General features: G+C 40.7%; 3 protein-coding genes across 5 annotated transcripts in view; 2 read left to right on the forward strand and 1 right to left on the reverse strand.

Annotated features, from left to right (window-relative positions):
• The window catches only part of ANKZF1 (ankyrin repeat and zinc finger peptidyl tRNA hydrolase 1), a 17,179-nt gene extending 15,258 nt beyond the window's left edge, over positions 1-1,921 (forward strand). The window contains exon 18 of the mRNA XM_026665574.2: positions 29-1,921. Within this exon, the coding sequence (XP_026521359.1) occupies positions 29-149 (121 nt within the window). The 3' untranslated portion in view covers positions 150-1,921. The remainder of the gene's footprint in view (positions 1-28) is intronic.
• Positions 948-14,905, reverse strand: GLB1L (galactosidase beta 1 like). Of its 3 annotated transcripts, none has more exons than XM_087950584.1 (17): positions 14,795-14,905; positions 10,373-10,529; positions 9,194-9,366; positions 7,878-8,028; positions 7,484-7,544; positions 7,177-7,271; positions 6,431-6,611; positions 6,282-6,340; positions 5,486-5,607; positions 4,933-4,973; positions 4,666-4,784; positions 3,914-3,988; positions 3,406-3,495; positions 3,123-3,236; positions 2,823-2,954; positions 2,087-2,293; positions 948-1,286 (listed from the first exon to the last, which is right to left on the reverse strand). In XM_087950584.1, exons 2-17 carry the CDS (start codon positions 10,424-10,426, stop codon positions 1,068-1,070), a joined length of 1,893 nt encoding a protein of 630 aa, XP_087806710.1. In that variant the 5' UTR covers positions 10,427-10,529; positions 14,795-14,905; the 3' UTR covers positions 948-1,067. The 3 variants fall into 3 exon arrangements, with proteins under 3 accessions (XP_087806710.1, XP_087806703.1, XP_087806708.1); XM_087950577.1 differs by having other exon boundaries at positions 9,194-9,369; XM_087950582.1 differs by lacking the exon at positions 14,795-14,905 and adding an exon at positions 10,933-11,091 and having other exon boundaries at positions 9,194-9,369.
• Positions 14,839-25,882, forward strand: STK16 (serine/threonine kinase 16). Its single transcript, XM_026665590.2, has 8 exons — positions 14,839-14,900; positions 16,821-16,933; positions 18,847-19,066; positions 21,823-21,956; positions 22,680-22,800; positions 24,841-24,936; positions 25,078-25,199; positions 25,292-25,882. The coding sequence occupies exons 2-8, from the start codon at positions 16,848-16,850 to the stop codon at positions 25,428-25,430; spliced, it is 918 nt and encodes a 305-aa protein (XP_026521375.2). The 5' UTR covers positions 14,839-14,900; positions 16,821-16,847; the 3' UTR covers positions 25,431-25,882.
• The last annotated feature ends 749 nt before the right edge of the window (positions 25,883-26,631 follow it).

Below are 26,631 nucleotides of genomic sequence, written 5' to 3' on the forward strand. Positions count from 1 at the left end.
CATGATTTTTCATCTTTTGTGTCCATAGGCGCTGCTGGTTTTGTGGGGAATCCCTTTTGGGTTGCATTCCTTTCCATTATCTTGACTTCTCCTTCTGCTCCACAAATTGTCTCCAAGCCCATCGTCGAGGGAAAACTCCCCCATCTTAGCTGGAGGTTTTGCTTTGGCATCAAGAGACTGTGCTACAACAGAAATCCAACCCCAGGACTGTTGTCACTTTAGAATGGTGAGAGATTAAGCACAGCAGGAAAGTCATAAGTTCATAAGAACTTATGGTTCATAAGAAATTAATATGGACTGCTGTTATTTGAGAAATGAACTTCTTTTGTAAGAATGTAGGTTTTTCAATTTTAAACTTAGGTTATTTAGTTAAAAAGAGCAACCTCTCTCCCCAGATATGTTGGGCCTGCCCCACTGGAATTAACTGCTGACTGGGAGTTCTACAAGTTAAGAATTGTAATACATCTTTGCTGTGCTGGTTACAGAAGTCTACTGTATATTAAGGAATAACTGAACGAAGATCATAGATAACAAAAATGGAAGAATCCTTGAGCACTGTTTTTTTGACCTAATGCTATTTGATTGTCTCTTAGCTAGTACTTTCACAAGTAGCAATAGATGTCTTAAGAATCGAGACAGACCCTTGATCTACTTAATATAAAGCACAAAGAACTTTATATCTGTTCCTGATGTTTAAAGGTGCCTTATCCCCAAGTATGTCATGTGATTGCCTGGTTCATCCTATTTTCACTGAACTTTGCCAGTTTCCAATTGCAACTCTATCTTTGATACAAATGCAGTGCCAAGAATGCATTACAATACTATGCCAGATACCTGCATATTTAATTTGGTGAGGAGCATGATTCATCCTGAGCACTTAAATAGCATCAACTTCAACTAATACTCCAGTGAAAGACTTGCTGTCTAAATAACTGTAGTTTACTTGGTTTGTTCATTAGAGCTTACGCTACAGTCCAATACTTTATTCATTTGATTCTTACAAGACAGTGATTTCAAATACTTTTGCCATGGGTCTCAGCAATGTCATAATTGGATAGCATTTCCAGTTATTTCATGTCCTTTAGAGAGAAGCTAGAAGTGCCGTTGAGAACGGGACGGTCAAGAAAAAGCACCTTTGGGTTTGATGGTGCATTCTGCAGTTCCAACACTACAATAGTATTGAGGACTGAGGTACTGAGGAGAAAGCCAGGCACAAAGAGGGTTTGCTGGGGTCCACGAACTGGCCAGAAACGGCCCAGGTTAAAACCATTGATCCAGATCTGGCCCTAGTTAAAAAGATAAAAGTGATTTTTATAAAGTAATACTTTATTTGGGCATCCCAAGAGACTACTGCATCTATTTCATATTTTATTATCTATCCCAAGCCAGGAAAATCACTGATGGCAAGAGACAGCTTACTAGTATAAAGCTTAGAAGTTAATTCTGTATGTGTGTGGATTACAACTATATGATTTGAATATATAACAATAGGAAGACATACTTTTAGATGGTAAAAAGATATTATTCTTAATAATGTAATTATGGAATTTGAAATGCTGAATGACTTTTATAAATGTTTATGGGAACAACTGGCAAACATATTAATGTTCTACACCAGAGTTCTCTAACCTTTCTGTCTTTGTAGATTGGGGCGAGTGGCTTAAGGCCCGATAGGGGGGCTGCGGCCAGGGGGTTGAGGATTCCTGTTCTACACAATGCTAAAACCAATAAAATTTTATGTTATTAACACTACCTCAACATAGTTCTATAAAGTAACTATTTAATTACTGTTTAAATTACATAAAACTTGTTTTTGGCATCATGTGATGTTTTGTCTTTCCTGTTCCCTATTTCGACCTTAATGGCCACTTAATTTTGATATTTTTAAAATAGTAAATAAAGGCAACTTTTTACTTATAAACTAATTATTGAACTGCCTGTAATTATAAAGTGCTTAATGGATAAATATAGTAAAAGAGCTGCAGCTAGTAATTTGGATCATAGAAGCTCCATTGCCAATGAGAGGAAGCAAAGAAATCACCTTGCTGCCTAATGGGAGATAAAATTGTGTTCAGGATTGCTATACCTTGCTCCACCCTGGAAACTTCACATAGGTGTCATAGTTGATACCAGGTGTTTTGAAGACCCCGGTATAGAAAGCAGGTCCTGCGGTGCTATTGCTTCGTGGGACATATGGAGGCCATTCCTGGGCCACAGCTGAGTCAATATCAAGTGGATAGATTAGCCAGTCACTTAGAATGGTAGAACCCAAAGTAAGATTATGGGTCAGGCCCTGGGCAAAAAAAGGGAAAAGTACACTAAGATGTGAAAAGAATAGCATACACTTCGCTTTTAATCTGTAGCCCTCATGTAAGAAAAGAGTTGAATCCTGCTGCTTGGCAAAACAATCAGCTATTATCTGTAAGGACCTAATCATTTTTCCTGTAACAGGATTTTTAAGATTTCCACCCCCCAAAAAACTGGAATAAAGCTATTCAAGCAACTAATAAACATTATATCAGAACGTGCAGTGATTAAAAATGAGTTCATTATTTTTGCTTTACAGCTCATTTTTCAGAAGAATGCCTAATATTCCAATTCCAAATCTCAAAAATAATAATAATAAATAAATCCCCAATTCTTTCAAATCACTTCAGTTGCTGTTTATTACCTAGAAACGGCTTACTCTTCTGGAAAATACTTAACTCTGAAGTGATAATGTAGCTGCCTAGAGTCCATCCCACTCCAGTGTACTTCTATGAATAAAAGTGAAAGCATTACTCTTTATCTACTATTTCATCAGTAGTGCTCTCCTGCAGTACCTTAAAGTCACTGTTATTTGCTCCAAAATTGATATGGCCCATGCTCTCCACCAGCAAGTCCAATGAATCTCCTAGCTGACCAGTTATAGCGATGGCATTCACTCTGTCTCGTTCCAGTGTCCCTTTATATTCCTCAAGGCAGAAAGAATAAAGGATTAACAATTAAATAGCACTTTTAGAACTGAAGCAAAACCCCTATATCACTCAGCAGCCTCAAGCAATCACTATGAGAACCAGGGACATTTCCCCCCTGGCAATTAAACGCCTGGATCATACAAATGTCTCCACTTTCCAACTTACTCCATTAAGTAAAACGTAGGCAAGGTCATGGATCCCATTCTCAAGGACTGAGAGCAAAACAGGCTGTAGGATGTCATCTGGAAGAACAGTACGATACAACATAAAGCCATGGGTCTGAAATATAAAATGAAAACTAATGCAAATGTGGACTGCAATCCAAACACCAAACAGGCAAGATCCAAAGGATATTTTTTTTCAGCTTCTCTGAGTTTTCCTGAATTTTCTCGTAGAACTACTCTTAGCTTCCCTTTTTGATGCCACAGACTCTTGTTTCATTTCTTACCTGCATCAGAGCCTCAAAAGTGAGGGGGAAGGAAGAATGGAATGGTAGGCCAGGGGAGAGAAGACTTAGAATATCCAAAAAGGCCACACACTGTAAGAAAAAACTGAAATTGTATTTATGCTATTTAAAAAGTAAGATACAAAAACATATTTCCCCAAATCATTTCCATTAAAAATATCAAATAATATTACAAAGTAAGTATACAGCAACATTAAAACAAGCAAAAAGATAACTATGTCATTTTAAAAACGCTGTACCATATAAGCATATCACTGTTTAAAAATGAAAACAGTGGTTCTGCTGAATTCCTGATGTGGGCATGGAGCACATCTCAATACTGGTGCCATTAATACCATCAGTTTTATGTATCAAATTTTCTATTTCAAAATCCATTTTAATACCTTTGATTCCATCTTAGGAAACAACATGTAAGACTACAGGAATAGCTTATCCATTATCTAATTCCTGAACATCCGATGGAATACAGTATCTTAGAAGTCTAACTTACCAGTGGTAAAGATATATAGCCATATGAATATTTGGGAGTGGGAGGTGGTATTGGTCCTGCAGGCACCAGTTGAAACTGCATTTAAAAAAAAAAAAAGCAAAAGAGGTCAAACTTAACATCAATTTCAGCTGATGACAATATCACATTTAGCAACTGAAACAGAAAGAATAAACCAGTTACCTTGCCTCGACATGGCTCCTACCAGAAAAAAAATATCTTTAAAAATTGGAGGGGAGGAGATAACTTTTAAGCATCCAAATCCCCAGTATTATCTACCATCTGCTAGTGAAACATCACCATTTTCTTGTTCCCCAAATAGTTGTCCTATGCATATTCGACTGCAAGTGGAGGAGAATGAGAAAATAATTGCTGAAATAAAGATTGGTACATGCAGTTCATTCACTGGAGATTTGGATGTGGGGAGCCCAAACGTAATTCACCACTCTTACTTGATTGCATATTGAACCAGATTTGGCTATATCATGGCTGTCTGGTGCAGTAATACCAAGCTCTTGTAGTCATTCCATTCCCCTGCTTCCAGGAATCATGAATAGAACTTATCTCTTCTAAAACTTACTGCCAATAATTTATTCGAATATGCTCTGATTAAGTTTTAAACTTTAGGGTTATATCCTACCCTGGCTGTGACTGCATGTGCATAGCAGCAAAACAGCAGATTAAATAGTTTCTTTCAATCAGTATAAAAAGCAGCATTGCCTCTCCATCTACTGTCAAGAATGTTGAATTGTTACCTTGCCAATGATGGCTCGAATGTCATACAGCTTTTCTGTAGGATCTCCAGCTTCTGAGAGAGGTGCATCATAGTCATAGCTAGTAGTGATAGGATAATACTTGTCCTTATAATCAGCACCTGAGTAGAGAAACCTATGAGAACAAAACAGGCTTCTGGATTTCTAACTCTCATCTGCAACTAGATACCAGTACTTCTATTTTCCACCCAGAAGCTAAGCCTTACAATATCTGATTGAGGTAGCAACCCCAAGAACCCAGAAACTCACCACTCCAGTAACCAAAATTGGTGCCACCCTGGAACATATACCTAGAAAAAAGATCAGGCAGCAGAGTAAGAATTCACTTTTCATCCAAGCACTGAGACAATGACTGATTGTGGAATAGAGAAAAATGGACCGGGACTACAAAAGGAACCAAGAACAGTTTTGCACACTGAATAAACCATAATGTGGCCTGTCTGGTTTTTGCTTAGAATGAGGAGAATGTGACTCCATATAAAGTAAGATAAATAAAGTCATATAAAGTAAGATAAATGGTGAACCCAGGGTAGTCCCAAATATGTTCAAGTTTCACATTACATCTTCATTCTGCTGGAAAATTTTATTTGCTATGTATGGAAATACATGGAAAGAAAAGATAGTAAGATTGTGCACGCACACCCACACACACACACACCCCATCTGATGTACCAAAATACCCATATAGAATAAGATGAAGCTAAGAGCCATGACTTGTGTCTTAGACATAATTCATTTCTTTTTATAATCAATTCTATTGCTTCTGTCCCCCTGCCACTCTCCCATATAGTCTCACGCTTACATGTTGACGTTGGCTCCCAATTCTAGGATCTTCTGTAGGCCATTAGTCACAACTGTAGTACTTTTTGTGGAGTGTGGCTCACCCCAATAATCCAGCCAGCCTGTGTAATACTCAGAATTTACCTAGGGGAAAAGCATAATTAAGACTTTTATGGAATAATAGCAAAGCTATTTTCAACACCTGAAACCATATATAAGTTTTGTTCCAACTCAAATGTTAAAATCTGAGAGCACAGGATAAGTAAGTCAGACCATAAAAATAGATTAGTTGATACATTATGATCTATGGTCCATAGAACCACATACTTCAACAATAATATCCAAGCTGTACGTTATAATCAGCTGCGGTGGCTATGCTCATGATCTCATTTATGTCCAAAATTAAGCTGTGCACCAATTAGGAAATATACTCCAAGGTGAATACCTCTGCTCATTATGCTGTCTACTTTAAAGTGGTAATTTAATATATGCTTGTATCTGTAGAAAAACAACTTTTAAACAATTTGAATTGAATGAACTAAATATTAAATGAATATTGTTCATTTTATTTTTATTGCATTTATTAGACAGGCAAATGAAACTCATAGCTTGCCAGACACTCTTGAAAACATAGGGCTACAATTTCTATTGCTTTAGCACCAACTTACAAACCACAGAGGCAAATGAGGATTTAACATACATGAATACTTTTGATTCCCTTAGCAATTCCCTGGAAGCACCTCTAGGTGCTCAGAAGAAATGAGCATTAAAAAGCCACAGGTTGCTTCTTCCTACATGGCAAGGCTAATTGCTCTCACCAGTGGCCCTCTTGGCTCAATCAGACGCTGCTGTTCAAATGCTCGTGTCACATTTGTGTCTGTCAAAAAACAAAAAACAGAGTAGAAGTCAAAGGATAATCCATTCCAGATCCTATGAATTCTATGCAGATCATTTAGCTTTGCACTACCTGATCCAAAGTCCACAGTGGCATATAATTCTTGCAGGGTCCCACACTTCAGCTCAGATTCTTTGATGCCATCAGTTGTGAAAAGTACAACTTCTCTGCCCAAATACAAGCGGAAAACAGCCAGGAGGTGACGCATATAGTCATAGTCACATGCGTAATAGCTTCCATATTCATTCTCCACCTGCCTAGAGAACAGTGGGGAATTAAAGGATGATGACTTAGAGCCTCTCATTTACCAACAGATCAGGTTTAAATAAGACTTGTATATACCTCATTTGTCAAATGCTGCATATGTAGCAGCTTATGCAGCCCACTTGTCCCATATGTTGGTTTTCCAAGTAGATGCAGCTGAGCTAGTTTTTAAAGGAAGCAGTTTGCTCTCCCTCTGTATAAGTTGGAAGGGTGCTAAAAATGTCTTTGTTGTTTGATAGTGAAAGACAGCAAATGTAGGTTGTGTAAAATGTTGGGCACTGGATAACATGATTTTAAGATCCAAAAGGATTCTGCTAGGCAAAAATTTGTCAATGGATTCCAGAATTCAATTTTCAATTTTTGTACCCGGTAGGTCTGATTGCCATCTTTTTCCAAAACTATTGTTTAGGATTCATTTGTTTTAATGAAAGTGACAAAAAACCTGTATTCCCTACTATATTCACCACATGGCTATTGCCAAGGAGACAACATACACACAAGCACACAAGAACTGGGAGTGTGTGTGTGCCTGAAATGTCTTATCCTTCACGCACCTGGATACTGATGATGTTACCTCCATTTTGGTAAAGACGAGGTTTTATTTTTGGTAGCAGGACACTCAGCCATTTGTCGACAGCGTGCAGAAAACCTGAGAGCAGAAAGCAACTTGTTCAGCTAAAAATGAGGATACTCTGTTCAATTTCCTGTGTAGTACTAAGATAAGAGTTGGTGGTTACAATGCTGCATAAAGAAGTCTGGGAGAATACATTGAGCTTTGTGTTAAGTTCATATACGTTCTCTGCTTCTGCAGAAGATAGAGGAAATCCTGTTTTCTTTCTCTGGTTCAGATTTCCCCTTTACCTGGATCAGATGTTCGTAGAATAATATTTGGTTCTGCCAACAGCCAAGATGGAAGGCCACCCTAGGAAATAAGATATCAAAGTAATCCAATTGTGCAACGAAAGTCAAAGACATTATTTATGCTCTCTTTATGGCCACACAGGACTGCCAAAAAATGAGAATTCAAAACTGCAAAAATAGGTTTGAGCTTAATTACTGTAAATTAGTTGCTTGAATGATGAGAGCAGCCATATATAATTATAAAGCAAGAAAAATATAAGATTTAAAAATGAAGAAAAGCTATAAAAGGAATATGAAGGAAAGATAGCTCATCAAATTATTAATTGTTTGAAATGAGACGTGGAACATTCAGATGCTTAAAATAATGACTTATCTGAATCTGCATAGCCCTCACCATATCCCATTCAGCACAGATGTAGGGTCCAGGGCGCAAAATCACCAATAGCCCTAATTGGGCCACTAAGTCCAAGAATCCTTCCAAGTTTCTATCCCCAGAAAAGTTGTAAATTCCAGGCAATGGTTCATGGTAATTCCATGGGACATAACTGAGGAATTAAAATACACATTTCAATCCAGAATAGATTTCTGAGAGACAAAAAAGAGTAACTGTAATTATGGGTAAATAGCACAAAACCATACTTTTTACCTTCTGGCACTAAATACTAAACAATATTTTTGTAGTTCAAGTACATCTTTCAATCCCTATTTCTCAGCTTAGCTTGATAGCAAATTCACACATAAGTGATAGCAAGCAGGGAATATGAACAAAAATTTTCTCTCCTAGTTTTAAATTGGAGTGATGGGCAGAGGTAATTATCCCAATTGTAGCAGAAAGGGGGTAATTAAATATGCTACATTCTATACATACTTACATACAATTAGTGCTATACAGACATACTGTATCTGCGCAAGGGTATATATATCCTAATGAGACCTTATGAGAGAAAAAATGATTTTCATTACTTGGGTCAGACCAAGGGTGGAATTCAAAAATGCCAGCAACCGGTTTACTGTCTGGTTGCTGGGTGGGCGTGGCCATGGTGGGCATGGTCTACCGGAACTCCCAGAAGTCCAGAAACAGGCCTGTTTCCGGCTTCCAGTGGGCCTCCAGAGCCCGGGAGAGGCTGTGTTCGACCTCCCAGAGGCCTGGGAGAGGCCTCCGGACCCTTGGTCGAAAACGGCCTCCCCCAGGCTCTGGAGGCCCACTGGAAGCCAGAAACAGGTCCGTTTTGCAACTTCCAGTTTTTCTGGGAGTGCTGTTTTTTGCCTTCCCAAGGGCCCAGAGGCCTCCCCCGGGCCTCTGGAGACCCACCGGAAGCCGCAAACAGGTCCATTTCCGGACTTCCGGAAGGCCTGTTTTCCCCCCTCCCAGAGCCTCTGCATGGACCCTGCACTTACCCTACATGGAAAATGGGCCAAGCGGAGATTCCTGGGAAGGGAGGGGCGGGGTGGGCGGGGCCAGCCTGTCAGTTGAAATACCGCTTCAAAGAACCAGATGGAAACTTAACAAACTGGTCCAAACCGGTAGAATCCCACTCCTGGGTCAGATCTATTTTTAATAAGCATGAGTTTCTCTGCTCCCAATATTGGTTACAATCCAAATCATTAACCTTCCAATTAGAAAATTGGAATATTTATGATTAGTTAAGTCTCTAGTCTCTTTTACAGCAAAGAGTATGTCCCAGCTGGGAATCACTTCTGATCACTTACATTTGTACAGCATTGAGACCGCTCATATACATCTTGAGGAGCCGGTCTTTCCAGTAAGCTGGTGGGATACGGAAGTAATGGATGCTGCCTGAGATATAACGAAACTTATTTCCATCCTTGAGGAAGCAGTTATTTTTATAATCAATGCTGAAGGAATGAACTGCTGCAGTGCCCTGCTATCCAGAAAAAGAGAAGAAAGCTTCATTTTGTCTTTTTCCATACAACCACAGTGCTGCTTTAACTATAACTATTTATTAAGGTTAGGGGCATGGGTAGAAGATCCATTCATTCCATGGCCGTAATAAGATATAATTCTTATTGGCTGAAACAATATATTTAACACTAATTAGCTCCTTCTTGTATTTCTGCTCTGGCTGCTTTGCATAAGAGATTTTATACTTATGAATACCTAGTTAGTATAAAACAATACAATATTTCAGAATGGTAGGACATTACAGTACTGTATATAGTACTTTCCTGAGGTTAATCTCATGTACCTAGACATAAGGCATCCCAAAGTAACTCATATCTCATGCTCACTGCTGCTCCAAATCGTGCAAGTTCAAATCTAACGTCCCAATCACAATTTATACTTGACATTTAGATCTGCCCCTCTCTTATTCACTTAAACTCTTTCTAGGTTACTGGCCGATCTTCTTCTGAGTCATACTGTGGAGTCACTTTATCTCTTTATCTCCCATGCTATGGTGACACATTATCAGCCAGCTAGTCACATAACATGATCACATGATTGTTGAGAATTTATTTTGAAAAATAAATGATTAATTTGCTCTGAGTGCATGACTTAGATCATAGTCTAAAATAATTGGAACTCTGTAGTGTTCTTTGTTGTGGCCTCAGTCAAATGATTATTGAGAATTTTAAATGAGCAGAACAGATTATGTTCTGATTATGCTCCATGTATAACAATTCCAAGATAATTATATTACACAGGAGCTTAATTCAGTGGTACAACAATCAACTCACTAATTACAAACAGAATATCAGGAGAAGGTTGTGGAGAAGTGCCAAAAAGATCTAAAGAAAAACCTGGACTATGAGATTACATGGAAGATTACAAAGCAGATAGATAAATCTTTAATATTTCCCTTAAAAAGTTGTAAAAAAAAATTTCAGCATCTTTCCTAATAAAATCCTTCCCTAATTCTTTTTGCTTACCTGAAATCGTAAACCTCCGCAAACTACCATGAGAATATACAGCCCCAGCCCCATCTGTTTAAGGTTAATTTCAGCCTGGAACAAGAAGCTGCAAGAAGATATCACATGACAATCTGGTGGGCAGGCCCTGGTGCTTCCTCTGAAGCGGATGATCGTCCTATGAGTTGGGAGGGGAGAAGGCCAGTCAGCATTTTTTTTAATGAACTAAATCCAAAGCCAGTCATATCAGAGTATCATTTGGGATATCATAATACACTACCATGATGTACCAAGTTCCCTCTAAATGCAAAAATGAACACGGAGGAACTGAAAGAGAGGTTATTTACCATAACTTATGCAAAACATACATTTCCTCAAACTAGCAGGATACTGACAAATAGTTATCTGTGAGTTGAGAGTGTAAATATACCTAAGCTGATACTGTATTGTATGATATTGATTCAAAAGCATCAATTATTTTAAAATAATGCACACTAGATTTAAAGATAACTCACACTTCTTGTAGATCTAATAAATGATCAGAAGCAAATATGGTGATTATGAAACAAGCTAATACATACCTATTCTGAGAGAGCAAAAGGTTCCATAAGAATATCAAGTATTTTAATTATTAAATATTGTGTGCTGCTATCATATAATTATACAATCTTCTTGCTTTTCAGTGTGTTTTGTCCCATTTATTGAAACTTGTCATTGGAAGTCCCTTTTACTCGCCAGACCTGTATAATGATTGTATTCATTCAGCAACAGGGAATCCATACAGGCATCCAAGGTAACCAGTGCATAATGTCCCAGCACACTATCCTTGGCATCACCACATTCTGTGCCACCTCATAATGAGATGCTGTTATAAACTAAGGAATTAGGAGTCACTGAATGGTAAAATTTGGGTAAAACCAATCAGGCTCTAGATGCCATTGCAATCTAAGCCACAAAGGAAGTTATTTGATCAGAATGTCAAATGTCTGCTGTCAACATTAAAATGATTACTCCCCCCACTTTTTAAAAGACCCTGTAGTCCAGTGGTTGCCAACCGGTGGGCCACAGACCACTGGTGGCCCGCGAGAAAATTTTGGTAGTCTGCAGAGAAATATCACCTGCAGAGCATCCCCCAAAGCAATTAATCCAGGCTGCACAGGAACACAAGGCTGCACCGCCCAAATGGCCCAGAGGAACCCTCCCCGCCCACTCACTCCTTACCTGGCAAATTTGCCTGCTAAGTTGCTATTTTTCCTTTTTTTTTTCTTTTTCCAACCATCAGCTGTTCTGCTGTGCTGGGAGATTTAGATTAGCTAAAAAGCAGGAGATCATTGCATTTCTTGCTTTCTAGCTAATCTTTAGATCTTCAGCTCCTTCCTTAGGACTGAAGCTCCTATTATTCAGTGCAGATAGCCAATTGCGGATAGATAGATCTCTAAGTGAATCTGTAATTCTATGAGCAACTCAATATGCCTGCCTGCTTTGCCTGATTTTGGGTAAAAGTTGCACTTTTTTAATAAAAAATTCAATATTTACATACATAGTGTGTTGTGAGTTAATTTTCTGAGTTTGCTTGCAAGCAAATTTTATGTGACAGACTCAGGTAGCCAATTCCAGAATCATAGATCTCTAAGTTAATCTGTGATTCTGTGAGCAACTCAGTCTGCCTGCCTGCTTTGCCTGATTTTGGATAAAAGTTGCTCTTTTTACTGACAAATAATCTGTGAGTTGAGAGTGTAAATAAAAGCTGATACTGTATTGTATTTACATAATTATTTTATAATTAGATTTAAAGATAACTCACACTTCTTGTAGATCTAATAAATGATCAGAAGCAAATATGGTGATTATGAAACAAGCTAATACATACCTATTCTGAGAGAGCAAAAGGTTCCATAAGAATATCAAGTATTTTAATTATTAAATATTGTGTGCTGCTATCATATAATTATACAATCTTCTTGCTTTTCAGTGTGTTTTGTCCCATTTATTGAAACTTGTCATTGGAAGTCCCTTTTACTCGCCAGACCTGTATAATGATTGTATTCATTCAGCAACAGGGAATCCATACAGGCATCCAAGGTAACCAGTGCATAATGTCCCAGCACACTATCCTTGGCATCACCACATTCTGTGCCACCTCATAATGAGATGCTGTTATAAACTAAGGAATTAGGAGTCACTGAATGGTAAAATTTGGGTAAAACCAATCAGGCTCTAGATGCCATTGCAATCTAAGCCACAAAGGAAGTTATTTGATCAGAATGTCAAATGTCTGCTGTCAACATTAAAATGATTACTCCCCCACTTTTTAAAAGACCCTGTAGTCCAGTGGTTGCCAACCGGTGGGCCACAGACCACTGGTGGCCAGCGAGAAAATTTTGGTAGTCTGCAGAGAAATATCACCTGCAGAGCATCCCCCAAAGCAATTAATCCAGGCTGCACAGGAACACAAGGCTGCACCGCCCAAATGGCCCAGAGGAACCCTCCCCGCCCACTCACTCCTTACCTGGCAAATTTGCCTGCTAAGTTGCTATTTTTCCTTTTTTTTTTTTTCCAACCATCAGCTGTTCTGCTGTGCTGGGAGATTTAGATTAGCTAAAAAGCAGGAGATCATTGCATTTCTTGCTTTCTAGCTAATCTTTAGATCTTCAGCTCCTTCCTTAGGACTGAAGCTCCTATTATTCAGTGCAGATAGCCAATTGCGGATAGATAGATCTCTAAGTGAATCTATGAGCAACTCAATATGCCTGCCTGCTTTGCCTGATTTTGGGTAAAAGTTGCACTTTTTTTATAAAAAATTCAATATTTACATACATAGTGTGTTGTGAGTTAATTTTCTGAGTTTGCTTGCAAGCAAATTTTATGTGACAGACTCAGGTAGCCAATTCCAGAATCATAGATCTCTAAGTTAATCTGTGATTCTGTGAGCAACTCAGTCTGCCTGCCTGCTTTGCCTGATTTTTGGTAAAAGTTGCTCTTTTTTAATAAAAAAAAAATCAATATTTACATAAATATTTATATTTACATACAAGCCATGCCCAGCCAGTCACATGACCAAGCCACACCCACAAATTAGGTCACACCCCCAGAACCAGTTAAGAAATTTGAACCAGTTAAGAAATTTGAATCCCTGTGTGTGTGTGTGTGTGAGAGAGAGAGAGAGAGAGAGGTTAGATCAGATCTCTCTCTCTCTCTCCCACCAATGTCAGCAAGTCAGTCAAAACTCATATTAGTGGTCCCCGGGATTTAAAATTAGGAGTTTGGTGGTCCCTGAGGTCCAAAAGGTTGCCGACCTCTGCTGTAGTCTCTATTCAGGAGAGAGTTGGAGCAACTGGATGAAGCTGAGCATTTACTGGCCAGTGCCCTTCCTGATGCTTATGCAGTGTTCACAACAGTTTTTTCTTTCTTTGCGCCCTAGGAAACATCTGCAACTACCTCAGTTTGAATTCTCAACCTTCCGAGGTGAGTGTCTTCACCACTAGGCCATCATTGTTCACAATATTATTATTAAAATGATCACAATTAAATTTTATTAAAACTCCCAATGCATTTTCCGGCATGTTAAAGTGGCTAAAATTACATCTGCCTTGACACACTATTCACCACTATTGCATCCCTACACATCTATAAATTTCAGCAGAACACCTTGGGCTAATCATGTTCTAATTAGTTCACAGTTTTTGTACTAATTTATGTGGTGGTGGATTATACATGTTGCCCTATGTTTTCTAGAGAAATGGTTGATATTAAAAATCAATTATGTCCTACCTAGAGGAACTCATTTAGAGTCTTTCATGAGCTCGTTTGACATTATCTTCACAACAGCTCTGTGAAGTACAGCTAATACATTATTTTCATGGCAGAACTCAAGAACATAACAGCCTTTTTGGGACTAAATATCTGTGGAGATTCTCAGTCACCCAAGTCATTGTTGTCCCAAAGGTGCTTTTTTTTTTTCCCCAAGAGGCAACTGGACTTTCTGGTTTTTCTTTGAAGACGTTTTGCTTTGCGAGTGTAAATCCTTTCATTCCCCACCATCCAATCAGAGCAGAAGAAGCTTCTTGAATGAGAAGCAGAACGTCTTCAAATAAAAACCAGAAAGTCCAGTTGCCTCCTGGGGGGGGGGGGGGACACACACCTTTGGGACTTTTGGGACTAAGTTACAGGGCTATACGCATTTATTTAAAAATAAGTCTTTGCTGTTAATTGAAAGTGACCCTCACATTTTAGGAAATATTCAGTAACCCCAGTCAAATAAAACCCACCATACTGAAGCTCAACACTTTTTGTCCAAAAACTCTACAGACTTGCCCTTGAACACCCAACTCATGACTTCTGTCTGTTTTTCTCTTTTTGCTTTTCAGTTCTTTCCCACTTCCCGCCTTCTTTTCCTCTTTCACATATTATTTTCTTCTTCCCCTCGAGTGGTTGCTTAGTTACCTCCAGGGCCGCAAGAGAAGACGGCGCAGAGTGATAACGTCACCAGCCAGCGCAGTGGCTCCTGTCGCGCTCAAGCTCTCCAGGACGCCTTCCAGCTCTAGACTGGGTGAGTGTCTCGCCCCCTCCCCTCTCCTCTGCTCTCTCCCCCACCCCCGTGTGCCTCTGCGGATGGGCGGGGCATGAAGATGAGCTTGGTCGAGTTTGCGGCTGTTCTATATTCGAGAATGGCGGTGCAGAAAGGGCGAGGATTTCCGTCCCCTGTTTGAGAGTTTGAGCCATAACTCTGCCTCCGAATTTAATGCACTTATCCACTCTAGAACTAATGACATAACAGTAACTGCGACTGTGCGTCTGGTCATGTGCAGAGTGCATTATTCCCATGGCGGAACTCTGCATGTACTGCTTCCCTCGATGGCTTTTCGATGCCCCCCAATCAACCGTATATATTTTCTGAACCACTGAATGTGACGGGCTGCTCAACGCTTTTCTCTCCGGCTCCGAAGAAACTCCCTAATCTTTACCTTTTTTCCCCCTCCTTTTTTTCCTTATGTGCCTTGCCTTTTTAGAATGTAATCCAAAGGGCAGGCTTCTGACCTTTCATTTTGGATTATGGTTGACACTCAGGGAGACGGTACTTTACTCGACAAGCAAGGGGAAATATATAAAAGAGTTTTATTATGTAGTTTTTAAAAAGTCACATTTTTGATAGGCAGTTAAAGAGAGAGACTTTTCCTTCCCCTTTCCATGCTATCAATTCAGTTAGTATCATTAAGGAAGTGCCTTTATATTTGGAAGATACCAATTACATTTCATCATATGATTCAACTGGGAGCAGGTGGAAGGAAGTTCTGATTCTAGATTGTTCCATTCCTTGTTGAGATGAACAGTGGCATTTTGTTTTTGTTTTTCCAAAAATAGACTACAAAATTTTGGTGACTGGAGTCAGGCCCTGTTCCCCAGTTTTCCACGTAATATCATTGTTTTTTTTCTTTTTAGAAGATTCATTGAGTATACATTTCTTGGCTGCCAAACTGTTGACATGCAGCTGACTGCTGTTTTGGAGTTGACAATTAACCCTCTTTTTTATAGTTCCACAGAACATATTTTATTATAACAGGATAGAGAATGGAACATTTGTCTTCAGCTGGGCTGGGAAGCCAGCAAGTCTGTATGTGCTTCATCTGCTTTTGTTGCTGTTTTATTTTTTGCAATTCTCAAAGCCTATTTAAGATTGCACCATCAACATTTAGTGGCAAGCCATAGCAGTGTAATTTCTCTTCTTTCTAATATTTCCCTAAATAAACGTGCTAAGCCTAGTTTTACTTTTATAAACCTCACTTCAGGGGGGTAAAAAAGAGGGACTGAAAATTCTGGCCCATTGCCCTTCTATGGCATTTCCAGATGATATTTACTGGTTTTGAAGCTCTCAGAAGCTGGAGAAAATGTTCCCATGTTTTTTTAATCTGGCTCCTACCCACAGAAAGATAGCTTATATTACAGCCTGCAATTTGAGCTGTCTCATTTCCACTCCAGTACCAATGTTGTGACCATATTTTTTCCAGTCAATATGATGATATTGAGAGAAAAGAAACTGATGAATGGACAATTCTGTTATTGGGCAAACAATATGAACTATTATTCTCTTGTATTCCCCTTCAGTGTTATACCTTACATGAAAGATCATCTGGTTTAATTACACAGATAATCCATGTTTAGCAACTACTTTGCACAATGACTGCTCACATTTCTCACGTGATGAAAAAGTGACTTTGCATGTGTGACCTTTGCAGATCTGCAAAGCAAAGGAAAGCTGAAATAAGGTCAGAAATGCATTTACCGTTTTATCTAGCAACTACTTTGCTTAATGATCAAATTGCCAGTCCCAGTTGTGAATGTTAAACATGGACTACTTGCATATGTATCCATTTATTAATATCTTCACATGAGGCTGTCCCTCTTTTCTCAGCCTTAGGCCTTTACAATGGCTATACCAAAGTCTGGTACTTTGCTTTCTTATCCTCTATAGAGTCTGAAGGATGTTGAAGCGACCACCATGGGTCATGCCCTGTGTATCTGTTCAAGGGGGACCATCACCATCAATAACAAACGCTATCTTTTAATCCACAGGCTTGGGGAGGGGTGAGTATTGGACTCCTTCCAGAGGGATCTTTTAAGATGCTTTGCCGTGATTCATTTTGAAATTTCACAAAGGACCCTTTAATCACTACCCTATCTTTTACCAAAGTTTGGTCTATATTTCCTTTTAACTGTGGTAATCAAGAAAGACCCAAATGCAAAGCACAAAACTTTTACCTAAAGTGCTTCTCATCATTGTCTCCCCATCACTGCCTTCTCTGACTCCTACTAGTATAAATTCTCCATGTAGTTCTCCACCTGTAGGAAGATGTTTTGACCGCATATGTTCACGCTTTTAAAGTAGTAGGAAGTATATATGTGTATATACACACACTTTGTTTGCCAGGGGTAGAATTATTGCATTTCAAGGTTTATTCCAGATATGAGAAAGTTGTTCCTTTCAGATTATTCTGATCAGTATCATCCATCATCCTCACCATAGCTGGCTTCAGCTGCTGTGAGTTGCAGTCCAGCCACGTGGAGGGCCATTGGTTTTTCTATCCACTTCCCACCTTCTCCAAAATATTCCTCCAAAGTTGTCATTCAAGCTTCATTAAAGACAGGTGTATTTTTTTTTTCTTCACTTGGTGCTATTCCCTCCAGCTTTTCATACATGAATTGGGCTTCCTGTTACTCCAAGGAAGGTGATATCACAATTCCTCTGGGCATCTGATTTTGTTGCTTACCACTCATTACGGTTAGAATGTTATTTCTGATACATAATCATATATTTTCTGCGCCTTATGTGTGCTGCTTCTCTTCCCCCAGTAATATCTCAGACTTTCATCCTTTTCTTCATGACACTCATATATATATATTTGTTTTCTTAAGTTTTCGCGGGTACTTACATGTATGGCCTTCAGCTTTGTTCGGGTATTTTCCCACGTCATTATAGTTGTGCTTTTAAAGTTGTAGCAACGTTTCAGCAGAATCTCATCTGCCATCATCAGGCTTCTGTATTGTACAGAAGCCTGATGATGGCAGAATACAGAAGCCTGATGATGGCAGATGAGATTCTGCTGAAACGTTGCTACAACTTTAAAAGCACAACTATAATGACGTGAAAAACCATGACTATATATATATATATATATATATATATATATATATATATATATATATATATATATATATATATATATATATATATATATGAGCACAGCAACGGAGCAGACCATCAGACTATCAATATTTAATGTTTAGTTTCTAATATTATAAAATATCATTATAAACTAAATATAAAATAGTTTTTAATGATAGCAAATATCAGATTCCTACAGAGCTGGTGATCTTCCCCACTTATTTCTAATTAGGTATATTTTGGGATATGCATAAACTCTTTTGTGATTGCTAAGCATATTCAGTGGCTGTGCCTTTTTGGACAGTTTTATCAATATTGTGATAAAGTGCTATGGAGAACCAGAATTCTGCTTAATGCTATATGGCATTTATTTCAACATTTCTCCCTTTATCAAGCTAACAATTGTACAGTGCTACACAAAGTATTTTTGAAAAAAGCAACAACAGCTTCATGAAATTATAAACAAACCAGGGACACAACATGAACAAGAGTCCTCTCTTGTTCTTCTTCCAGTTGTAGCATTAGATATCTACCCTTTCTCTATAATCTCATTATTATGTGTCAGCACTGAACTGATATGAATAGCAACTATTAAGCTGGCATCGATGAACCAGCAACTCCGTGTGGAAAGCACAGCCCTCGCAGTGCTGCGAAGTGTAGGATGCGGTTGATAGCAGAACAGGGTCATAATTTAAGAATAAGGGTGAGCTTTGAAAGTAAAGAAAGTCATGGTAGAAAAGAGGAGAGAAAATAAGTTGTTTGGGTTCCATTTACATCAGAATACACAAGTCTTTGTCCTCTTGCCCTGTGGCTTATTCTGTTTTACTCCCTGCAGTGGCTTCAGTTATGTGGACCTTGTCGAAGGGCTGCAGGATGGGCGCTTCTATGCCTTGAAACGCATCATATGCCATGACAAGGATGATCGTCAGGAAGCTCTGCACGAGGTAGAGATGCACCTGCTTTTTGAGCACCCCAACATCTTGCCTCTCTGTGCACATGCCATGGTAGAGAAAGGATCCAAACATGAGGCCTGGCTCCTCTTGCCTTTCCTCAAGGTCAGTAGCCTCCAGACCAATTTCCTAGTTAAGGGATAAGGTGCAGATAGGTTCAGTAGGTGCATGCCAAGAAATGCGTTCTCTGGATAAATTAGGTGGGGCAGGGAGAAGAACGGGCTCTATGTGCAAACCCCACTTTCAATTCATGTGAAGGCTATTTCTAAGGTATAATTAACTAGTCAGCCAGTATAATTAAGATCCACATTCTTACACCAAGAAGACTGTTGTATAATTGCTATAATTGCTCCAGTGGCTTCGGCATATATATTCTTATGCAATCGCATTTATTTTCCATTTTTGTTTTGTGTGCATGGCTTGTGATCACAAAGGTTAAAGTATTTTCCTTTTAAATGAAACTATTTAAAACAACAAATCTCCTGAAGTATAACTTGCATAACAGGGAATGTGGTGGCTCATGTGATTATAATGGTGAATTGACAATCTGTTAAACCTGCATTCGAGACTGAGTGCTGCTGTGTGACGGGGTGAGCTCCTGCCAATGTAGCAGTTTGAGAGCATGCAAATGCGAGTAGACAAATAGGTATCACTTTGGTGGGCTCATTAATAGAGACATGAAAGGACCCCTCAGCGGGCATCCCCTGGGCAACAGTGATGTCACCAGCTAATCCTTTCAACCCGGAAGCGTCTCGATGCTTTTGACACAAATACAACAACAGTTTGCAGAACAAGGACCAAAATTAAAATTTGCCCACTTCCAAAATTGGGCAAATTGACACACAGAGAAAAAGTTTTCAGTAGGGTGCCAACAAGCCAACACAAGGAAGGCAATATATCTTGATAGCAATCTGGTATTCCATCTTCAAAGATTCTGCCCCTGCCAGCTTGTGGAGAGTAAGGAAGACGACTCTGGGTGTTCAGTGCCTAAAACTGCTATCTAGGCAAAAATGGCTGGAACATTTTTTAAGTCCAGAAAAATGAGGTAATATTTAGAAACAGCTCAGGCAGACACCTCCCTAATTCACTTGATTAAAAGAAGGGGGAGTACACAAAATCAGACTTGCAAGATTCTATTATTGTAGTTGATCTCAATAAAGGTAGTTTTAGCCTTCCTGGAGAGTTGATTCCTCGTCTGGTCAACCCAGTGGAGATGACACAGCTAGGGCTCCAGTGATATTGGGACATTGAGCAAGGCCTCAGATGAAAATCCAGGGGATTGTGAGAGAAGGGGATCCTTTCAAACTAGTACCAAAGTGTCCATTGGTAATAAATAGTACTGGAATCATGACTGGAAATAAAAGTTAAATTATTGCACTTTTCTGAAAAACAGGTTTTGGATATTTTGCAGTAGCTGAAGTTTGCAATGTTCTTCAAATGCAGCGTTACATCAATTTAATTGGATGCAAACAAGACACATGTAACAGAGGCTGGTTTTTCCCCAAAAGGTGTAGCTGTGCTCCATCCCAAACTGTATAAAAACAGTATAAAAGCTTTCTTAGTGCAGCCATCAACTGCGTATCCAGTGACATACCTGGCCTCTCAAGGGGAGCATAATGTGCAGAAGAGACTCCAGTTATCACCAGCAACTGGCTTTCCGTATCAGTGTTTTTCAAACTTGGAACTTTTAAAATGTGTGCATTTCAACTCCCAGAAAAGCCAGTTGGGGAATCCTGGGAGTTGAAGTCTACACAACTTAAAGTTAGCAAGCTTGAAAAACACCCTTCTACATGCAGTGCATTTGAAGTCAGCTAAGGTCCTCTCATATCTGTTCCCTTTCCTCCTTCAAGCCAATCAGGATGTTGTAAGTTGTGCCTGTAATTTTGCTCAGCCATGCTGTTTCTGCCATATTTTCCCTTGGGGGGGGGGGAATCTACAACCACAGGCACCTAAGAGTTCTAGGACAATTTTAGGGCTATATATTTACAGTTTATGGCCAAGTAGCAAATACATTAATCAACCCTTAGAACAGGGGTCCCCAAACTTGGCAACTTCAAGACTTGTGGACTTCAACTCCCAAAATTCATAGCTCCGTGTGGAGCTATGCCCCCCCCCCCCCCCCCCCCCCCCCCCCCCCCCCCCCCCCCCCCCCCCCCCCCCCCCCCCCCCCCCCCCCCCCCCCCCCCCCCCCCCCCCCCCCCCCCCCCCCCCCCCCCCCCCGGGCGGGCCCGCCCCCCCCCCCCCCCCCCCCCCCCCCCCCCCCCCCCCCCCCCCCCCCCCCCCCCCCCCCCCCCCCCCCCCCCCCCCCCCCCCCCCCCCCCCCCCCCCCCCCCCCCCCCCCCCCCCCCCCCCCCCCCCCCCCCCCCCCCCCCCCCCCCCCCCCCCCCCCCCCCCCCCCCCCCGCCCCGCCCCCCCCCCCCCCCCCCCCCCCCCCCCCCCCCCCCCCCCCCCCCCCCCCCCCCCCCCCCCCCCCCCCCCCCCCCCCCCCCCCCCCCCCCCCCCCCCCCCCCCCCCCCGCAGGCCTGGCTGGAGAATTCTGGGGTTGAAGTCTACTAGAAATCTTAAAGTGCCAAGTTTGTGAACCCTCTGCTTTAGAATATCATGGTATATTCACTGTAGCTACAAAACTAGGCGTAACTAGTCCTGCTTTAAATAAATGATTTGCTTGTTTCGGATTGAACCAGAAGCAACCAAACCAATATTGATTAAGTCTCTGCAGTTGTGAGACTCAGATAAAAAGGGTAAATCACCCTTAGGCCACAGTCTCTTAATATCTAGGGACAAATCTTTTTCTTCATTCAGTAAGTTTGGAGAACGTGCATGCCATTTCAGTTACTAACATGCCTGGGTTTCTTTTCCAGAGAGGGACCCTCTGGCAGGAAGTGGAATCTCTGAGAGATAAAGGCTCCTTCATGCCTGAGGAGCGTATCCTGGTCATTTTTCATGGCATCTGCCGAGGACTGCAGGCCATTCATAACAAGGGATTTGCACACAGGTAAGAAGCTGGCCTTGGACAGCAGGGTGTCAGGATTCCAGCAGTGGCCCTAATTAAATCATGAGCTTTGAGCCAAGCTTCAAACACTTCAAAGGATTTATTAGGAGCTAATATGTCAATATGACCAGTGTGTAGCCGATTCTGAGACACGTAATTCATTGTCAACCTTGACCCTGGATTTCCCCCCACCCCTCTGGGTGTATCATAATTCGTATTCTCCAATGAAACACGTTCATAGCCAAGAGTCATCAATCATGTTCTCCAATTAGAGATTTGAGGCAGCAACTCCAGTCGCTTAGTTATAATCTTTGCAGGATATGAATAGAATGCACTTTCAATTCCAAACTGCTTCACTGCTCTTTCAAATTCCTTCTCCCCGCCTTTCTGTTCATGGCAACTCAGAAATGGGCATAGAAATGTTTTATGAGTTGACACAGGGTGCATGAATAGAGTAGCAATGAGAACCACAAATGGGGAGCAGAACTGAGGTCATGACAGACTGTCAGTCTTTGTTATAGGGTTGCTGGCAAAGAGGAGTTTGCAAAGATAAAGAAAAACCTAAGGCACAGAACATCAGCGTGGCAGTATGTTTAGTACAGGAAAGCCCTTGATTGAAATATTACAAGCTTCAAACTTCCTTTAAAGCAGGATTTGGATAAAGCTTTGGATTGTTGCCAAATACAGATTTGGGGATCCATTTATATTCTGCTTGCCCTTTTCCAGAGATTTAAAACCAACAAATGTGCTGCTGGACAATGAAGATCAGCCACTGCTCATGGACCTAGGCTCCATGAATCAGGCTTGCATTGAGGTGCGGAGCTCACGGGAAGCTATGACTATTCAGGTATGAGGTTGATCTGTTCGAAAAGAAATGAGAGTGTAGCTCTAACGATGAAGGAAAACCATCCAGTGAAATGAAACTATTCAGACTATAAAAGTCAGGGACTTTTATTGATATCCCAGCACCCTTCATTTAATGGCAAAAGAAGGATATTATTAGCAAGTAGTGATATTGTCTATGAATGCAAAATGGTGGCACAAAGTATTTTGTGTCCCAACATGTTATTTCCCCTTAAAAGAAATGACTGGGTATCTTGATGGCAAAATCAAGTTTATATGCAAAAGATTTGGAAAAATCAGCAGTGGCATCCACAATGACTATTGCTGTCATTTGAGCAGGTGAACCCAAAGTCCAGCCTCAAATGTGTGTCATGCATATTGCATACTCAGGATCAGGTCTCCACTTGTCTAGTTGTGCCCGCTGTTTGGAAGATCATAACCATTGTTGAAGATGCCCCCGAAAGTGAGGGTAGATGCACTCAGATTCTAGAAGATCCTGAATCAGAACTGTTGTTCTGTCTAGCTCAGGATTATTGACATTGAGTGAATCAGCTAATTTGAGTTTCCAGGAAGAATCTTTTCCTTCCCTACCCAGGCCAACTTGTTCTCGACTTCAAAGTTATGCAAGCAGGGGTGGGATTCAAAAATCCCAGCAACTGGTTCGCTGCCCAGTTACTCGGTGGCCGTGGCATGGCCTACCGGAACTTCCGGGAGGACCATTTTTCACCTTCCCAAGGGTCCAGAGGCTTCCCTTGGGCCTCTGGGAGGGTAAAAATGGCCTCTGAGGTCTGGAGGCCACCCAGAAGCCAGAAACAGGCCCATTTCCGGACTTGCAATACTTCCAGTAGGGCCATTTTTCGCCTTCCCATGGTTTTGGAGGCTTCCCTTGGGCCTCTGGGAGGGCGAAAATGGGCTCTGAGGCCCTCCAGAAGCCATAAACAGGCCCATTTCATGACTTCCGGTACTTCTGGTAGGGCCATTTTTTACCTTCCCAATGGTCCGGAGGCTTCCCTCGGGGTTATGGGATGGCAAAAACGGCCTCTCCCGGGCTCTGGAGGCCCTCCGGAAAACGGAAACAGGCTCATTTCTGGGCTTCCAGAAGGCCTATTTTTTCCCCCTCCCAGAGCCACCACATGGACCCTGCACTTACCTGCATCGAAAATGGGCCATGTGGAGACTCTGGGGAGAGAAGTGGTGAGTGGGGCCAGCCGGTCAGTTCAAATACTGGTTCAGTGAACCAGATACAAATTTAACATCCGGTTCATCCGAACCAGTCCAAACCGGTAGAATCCCACCCTTGGTCCCAAGACCTTAGAGATCTACAGCCAGTCAAAATAAACATTAGTAATGAAATAGTATCTACCTCTGTTTCTCACAAAACTTCCCACCCACCATAAAGCAAAGTAGCCCTTGCTTTTAAGAAAGGGGGGCGATTGCTGCAGTTTCCCCTTTCCATCCAGATCAATATTTCAATATAGGCAAACATAGTCATAGTTTCAACAGCAAGCAAGCAGAAGCAATAGAATCAATTACTGTAGTGAGATCTGTCCAGGAAGATATATTTATATATTACGGGATTTGCAAATCATAACTTCAGCCTCTTGAGTATTTTGAAAAAGGCAAGCAGATCAAGGTGAGATTTCTTTTTTCCCTTATCAGTGACTTTGTTAGGACTCTCCTGGCTTATTAAAATCTCACTTGAACTTAGTTTCTAGTGACAATGTAGGTACACATCCACCTAGTTTTCTTTTGTCAACAGCATGGGAGTAGTTTACCAGTGCCTTCTGCTAGAGTGTTTTTCCCCAAATCCCCAGTTTAATCTACAGCCCTGAAATTTCCTACTTGTCTCCTACCCACTACTATGCACGAACTGCTATGTGTTATATTTAATGTTAATGCCCTTAATTTAAAATATTTTTCCTGTTAACTATTCCCCAATAGCAACCAGGGGGATCTGTGGGGGAAACTTGCTAGCAGAGAAAAGTTGGGATATTTCTCCCCTTTCTTCCCAGTCTTTGTCTTCCTTCCCCTGTTGATCCCACAGGACTGGGCTGCCCAACGCTGCACCATCTCCTATCGAGCCCCAGAACTGTTCCATGTTGAGCGTGAATGTGTTATTGATGAACGTACTGACATCTGGGTAAGGATCATCACTTCTTAGAAAATATAAATAACATTTAATATTGCTGCAATACATTCAAGTCTATAGGAAATAAAAAATCCTATTTCATTGTTCCTCGGTCAGCTTTTTGCTCCCTAGGCTCACCTTCCCTCTGCTTAGTCCTTAGGCTGTGTTCTCTACTGCATGATGTTTGGTGAAGGACCTTATGACATGATTTTCCAAAAGGGGGACAGTGTGGCCTTAGCTGTTCAGAACAACCTTACGGTGCCCCCAAATACCAGGTAAGCATTTGCTACCTAGAAGGTTGGGGAGGGGGTTGTGGGGCTGCTCTTAATCCAAGGATAGATCGATCTAAATGGGTTCTAAATTTCAGGTACTCCCCAGCCTTGGAACACCTCCTCTCTTCCACAATGGTAGTCAATCCTCAGGAGCGCCCATTTGTTGCAGACATAATCTGTCAGCTTGAAGCGATACAGCCACCTCTCACTGGACAGGATGCCACACGCATCTGAGACCACAGAATATGCAGCTAAAAACAGAAGCAGCTAGAGGCATTTTGGCCCAGGTGGGACCTCAAGAGATGAAGTTCAGAGCAAACACTTGACAAGAAGTCATGCTGAAGGCCAGCCTTGTACCTGGAGGAACTGTCTTACAATGGGACTGCATTAAGGACAATGCTGGTCTTTGGGACTCACTCCTTTCCCTGTATCTTACCAGGCTTTGACTGCTCCAATTGTTGGCCCTTATCAAATGCCTCCACAAAGCATGAAATTGCCCCAAGGGACCAAAATTCCCTTTCTTGGTGAAAAAAAAATGCTCCTAAATTTGTACCTGAATGTGTGAGTGTGGATTGATGCCGATATTGTTTTGTTAAAGGCATCCCCTCGGGGCCTAAGTGTTAAATAAAATGCAGGCACCATCTTGGACATTTTTAAACCACCAAGATAATAAAAATGTGATCCAACAATAGTGTTGTTCATTTATCACATACTGTATATATGCTCAGTCACACATTTTCCCCTCATGTTTCTTATGTATTTAATCACATCTTGGTTATTCCAGTAGATTTTCCTTTTTTTCCAAGCCTCAAAGAACTGCTTAACATATACATTGAATTTTTTTTTTGTATTATTTACGTTAATTGTTAATTGTTTTGAGGGTCAAGAGTCACATAGGGTACGAAATTTTATTTTAACTCTCTGAAAAGTTGATTTTTTCCACAGTAGTAGGTATGTGCAGGAGTTCCAAGCTTGAAATGTGTGTTTTAAGTATTTTGAGTTTGGAACAAGATACCTAAATTGAGCATTTTGTCTCATCAGGTTTTCTTTTTAGCCAAAACAAAATGGAGCAATTTCAAGCATGTTACAATTATTGTAAATATGTCACTAGGAGGTAATGTATAACCAAATTCATCCATATTGGGGCTCATCAGATTAATGTCAGATCTTTTTCTATGGGGTTCATACCCTTTAACAGGAGATGAATTTGTGGATTATATACAGTGCATTACCTTTAGAAGTTATCCAAGTCCTTGCATTCAGTGGTGTTATAGGAAAGGACTATAAAATTTGTATATTATTCTGTACACCATTGTTACGATTTCCTAGGAGACTCAAGTCCTGTGATTGATTTGTTTTATCCATTATAATTGGCTTAAGGTCTTTCCCTCAGCATAGCTGATAAGAGTAATAAATACTGTACGACCTTGCTTCT

Source organism: Notechis scutatus, chromosome 1, assembly GCF_049901735.1.
Source record: "Notechis scutatus isolate UNSWTSFEM ecotype Mainland chromosome 1, rNotScu1.2, whole genome shotgun sequence".
NCBI lineage: Eukaryota > Metazoa > Chordata > Lepidosauria > Squamata > Elapidae > Notechis > Notechis scutatus.

Excerpts from the sequence above, each read along its gene's own strand:
- GLB1L (XM_087950577.1), bottom strand. The coding sequence starts at position 10,426 with ATGGGGCTGGGGCTGTATATTCTCATGGTAGTTTGCGGAGGTTTACGA. Across the intron at positions 8,029-9,193 it reads GGTCTCAATGCTGTACAAAT|TTATGTCCCATGGAATTACC; the intron begins GTAAGTGATCAG and ends TTAATTCCTCAG. Across the intron at positions 3,989-4,665 it reads TTCGAGCCATCATTGGCAAG|TTTCAACTGGTGCCTGCAGG; the intron begins GTAACAATTCAA and ends TTTTAAATGCAG.
- STK16 (XM_026665590.2), top strand. The coding sequence starts at position 16,848 with ATGGGTCATGCCCTGTGTATCTGTTCAAGGGGGACCATCACCATCAAT. Across the intron at positions 22,801-24,840 it reads GGGAAGCTATGACTATTCAG|GACTGGGCTGCCCAACGCTG; the intron begins GTATGAGGTTGA and ends TTGATCCCACAG. Across the intron at positions 24,937-25,077 it reads ATGAACGTACTGACATCTGG|TCCTTAGGCTGTGTTCTCTA; the intron begins GTAAGGATCATC and ends CCCTCTGCTTAG.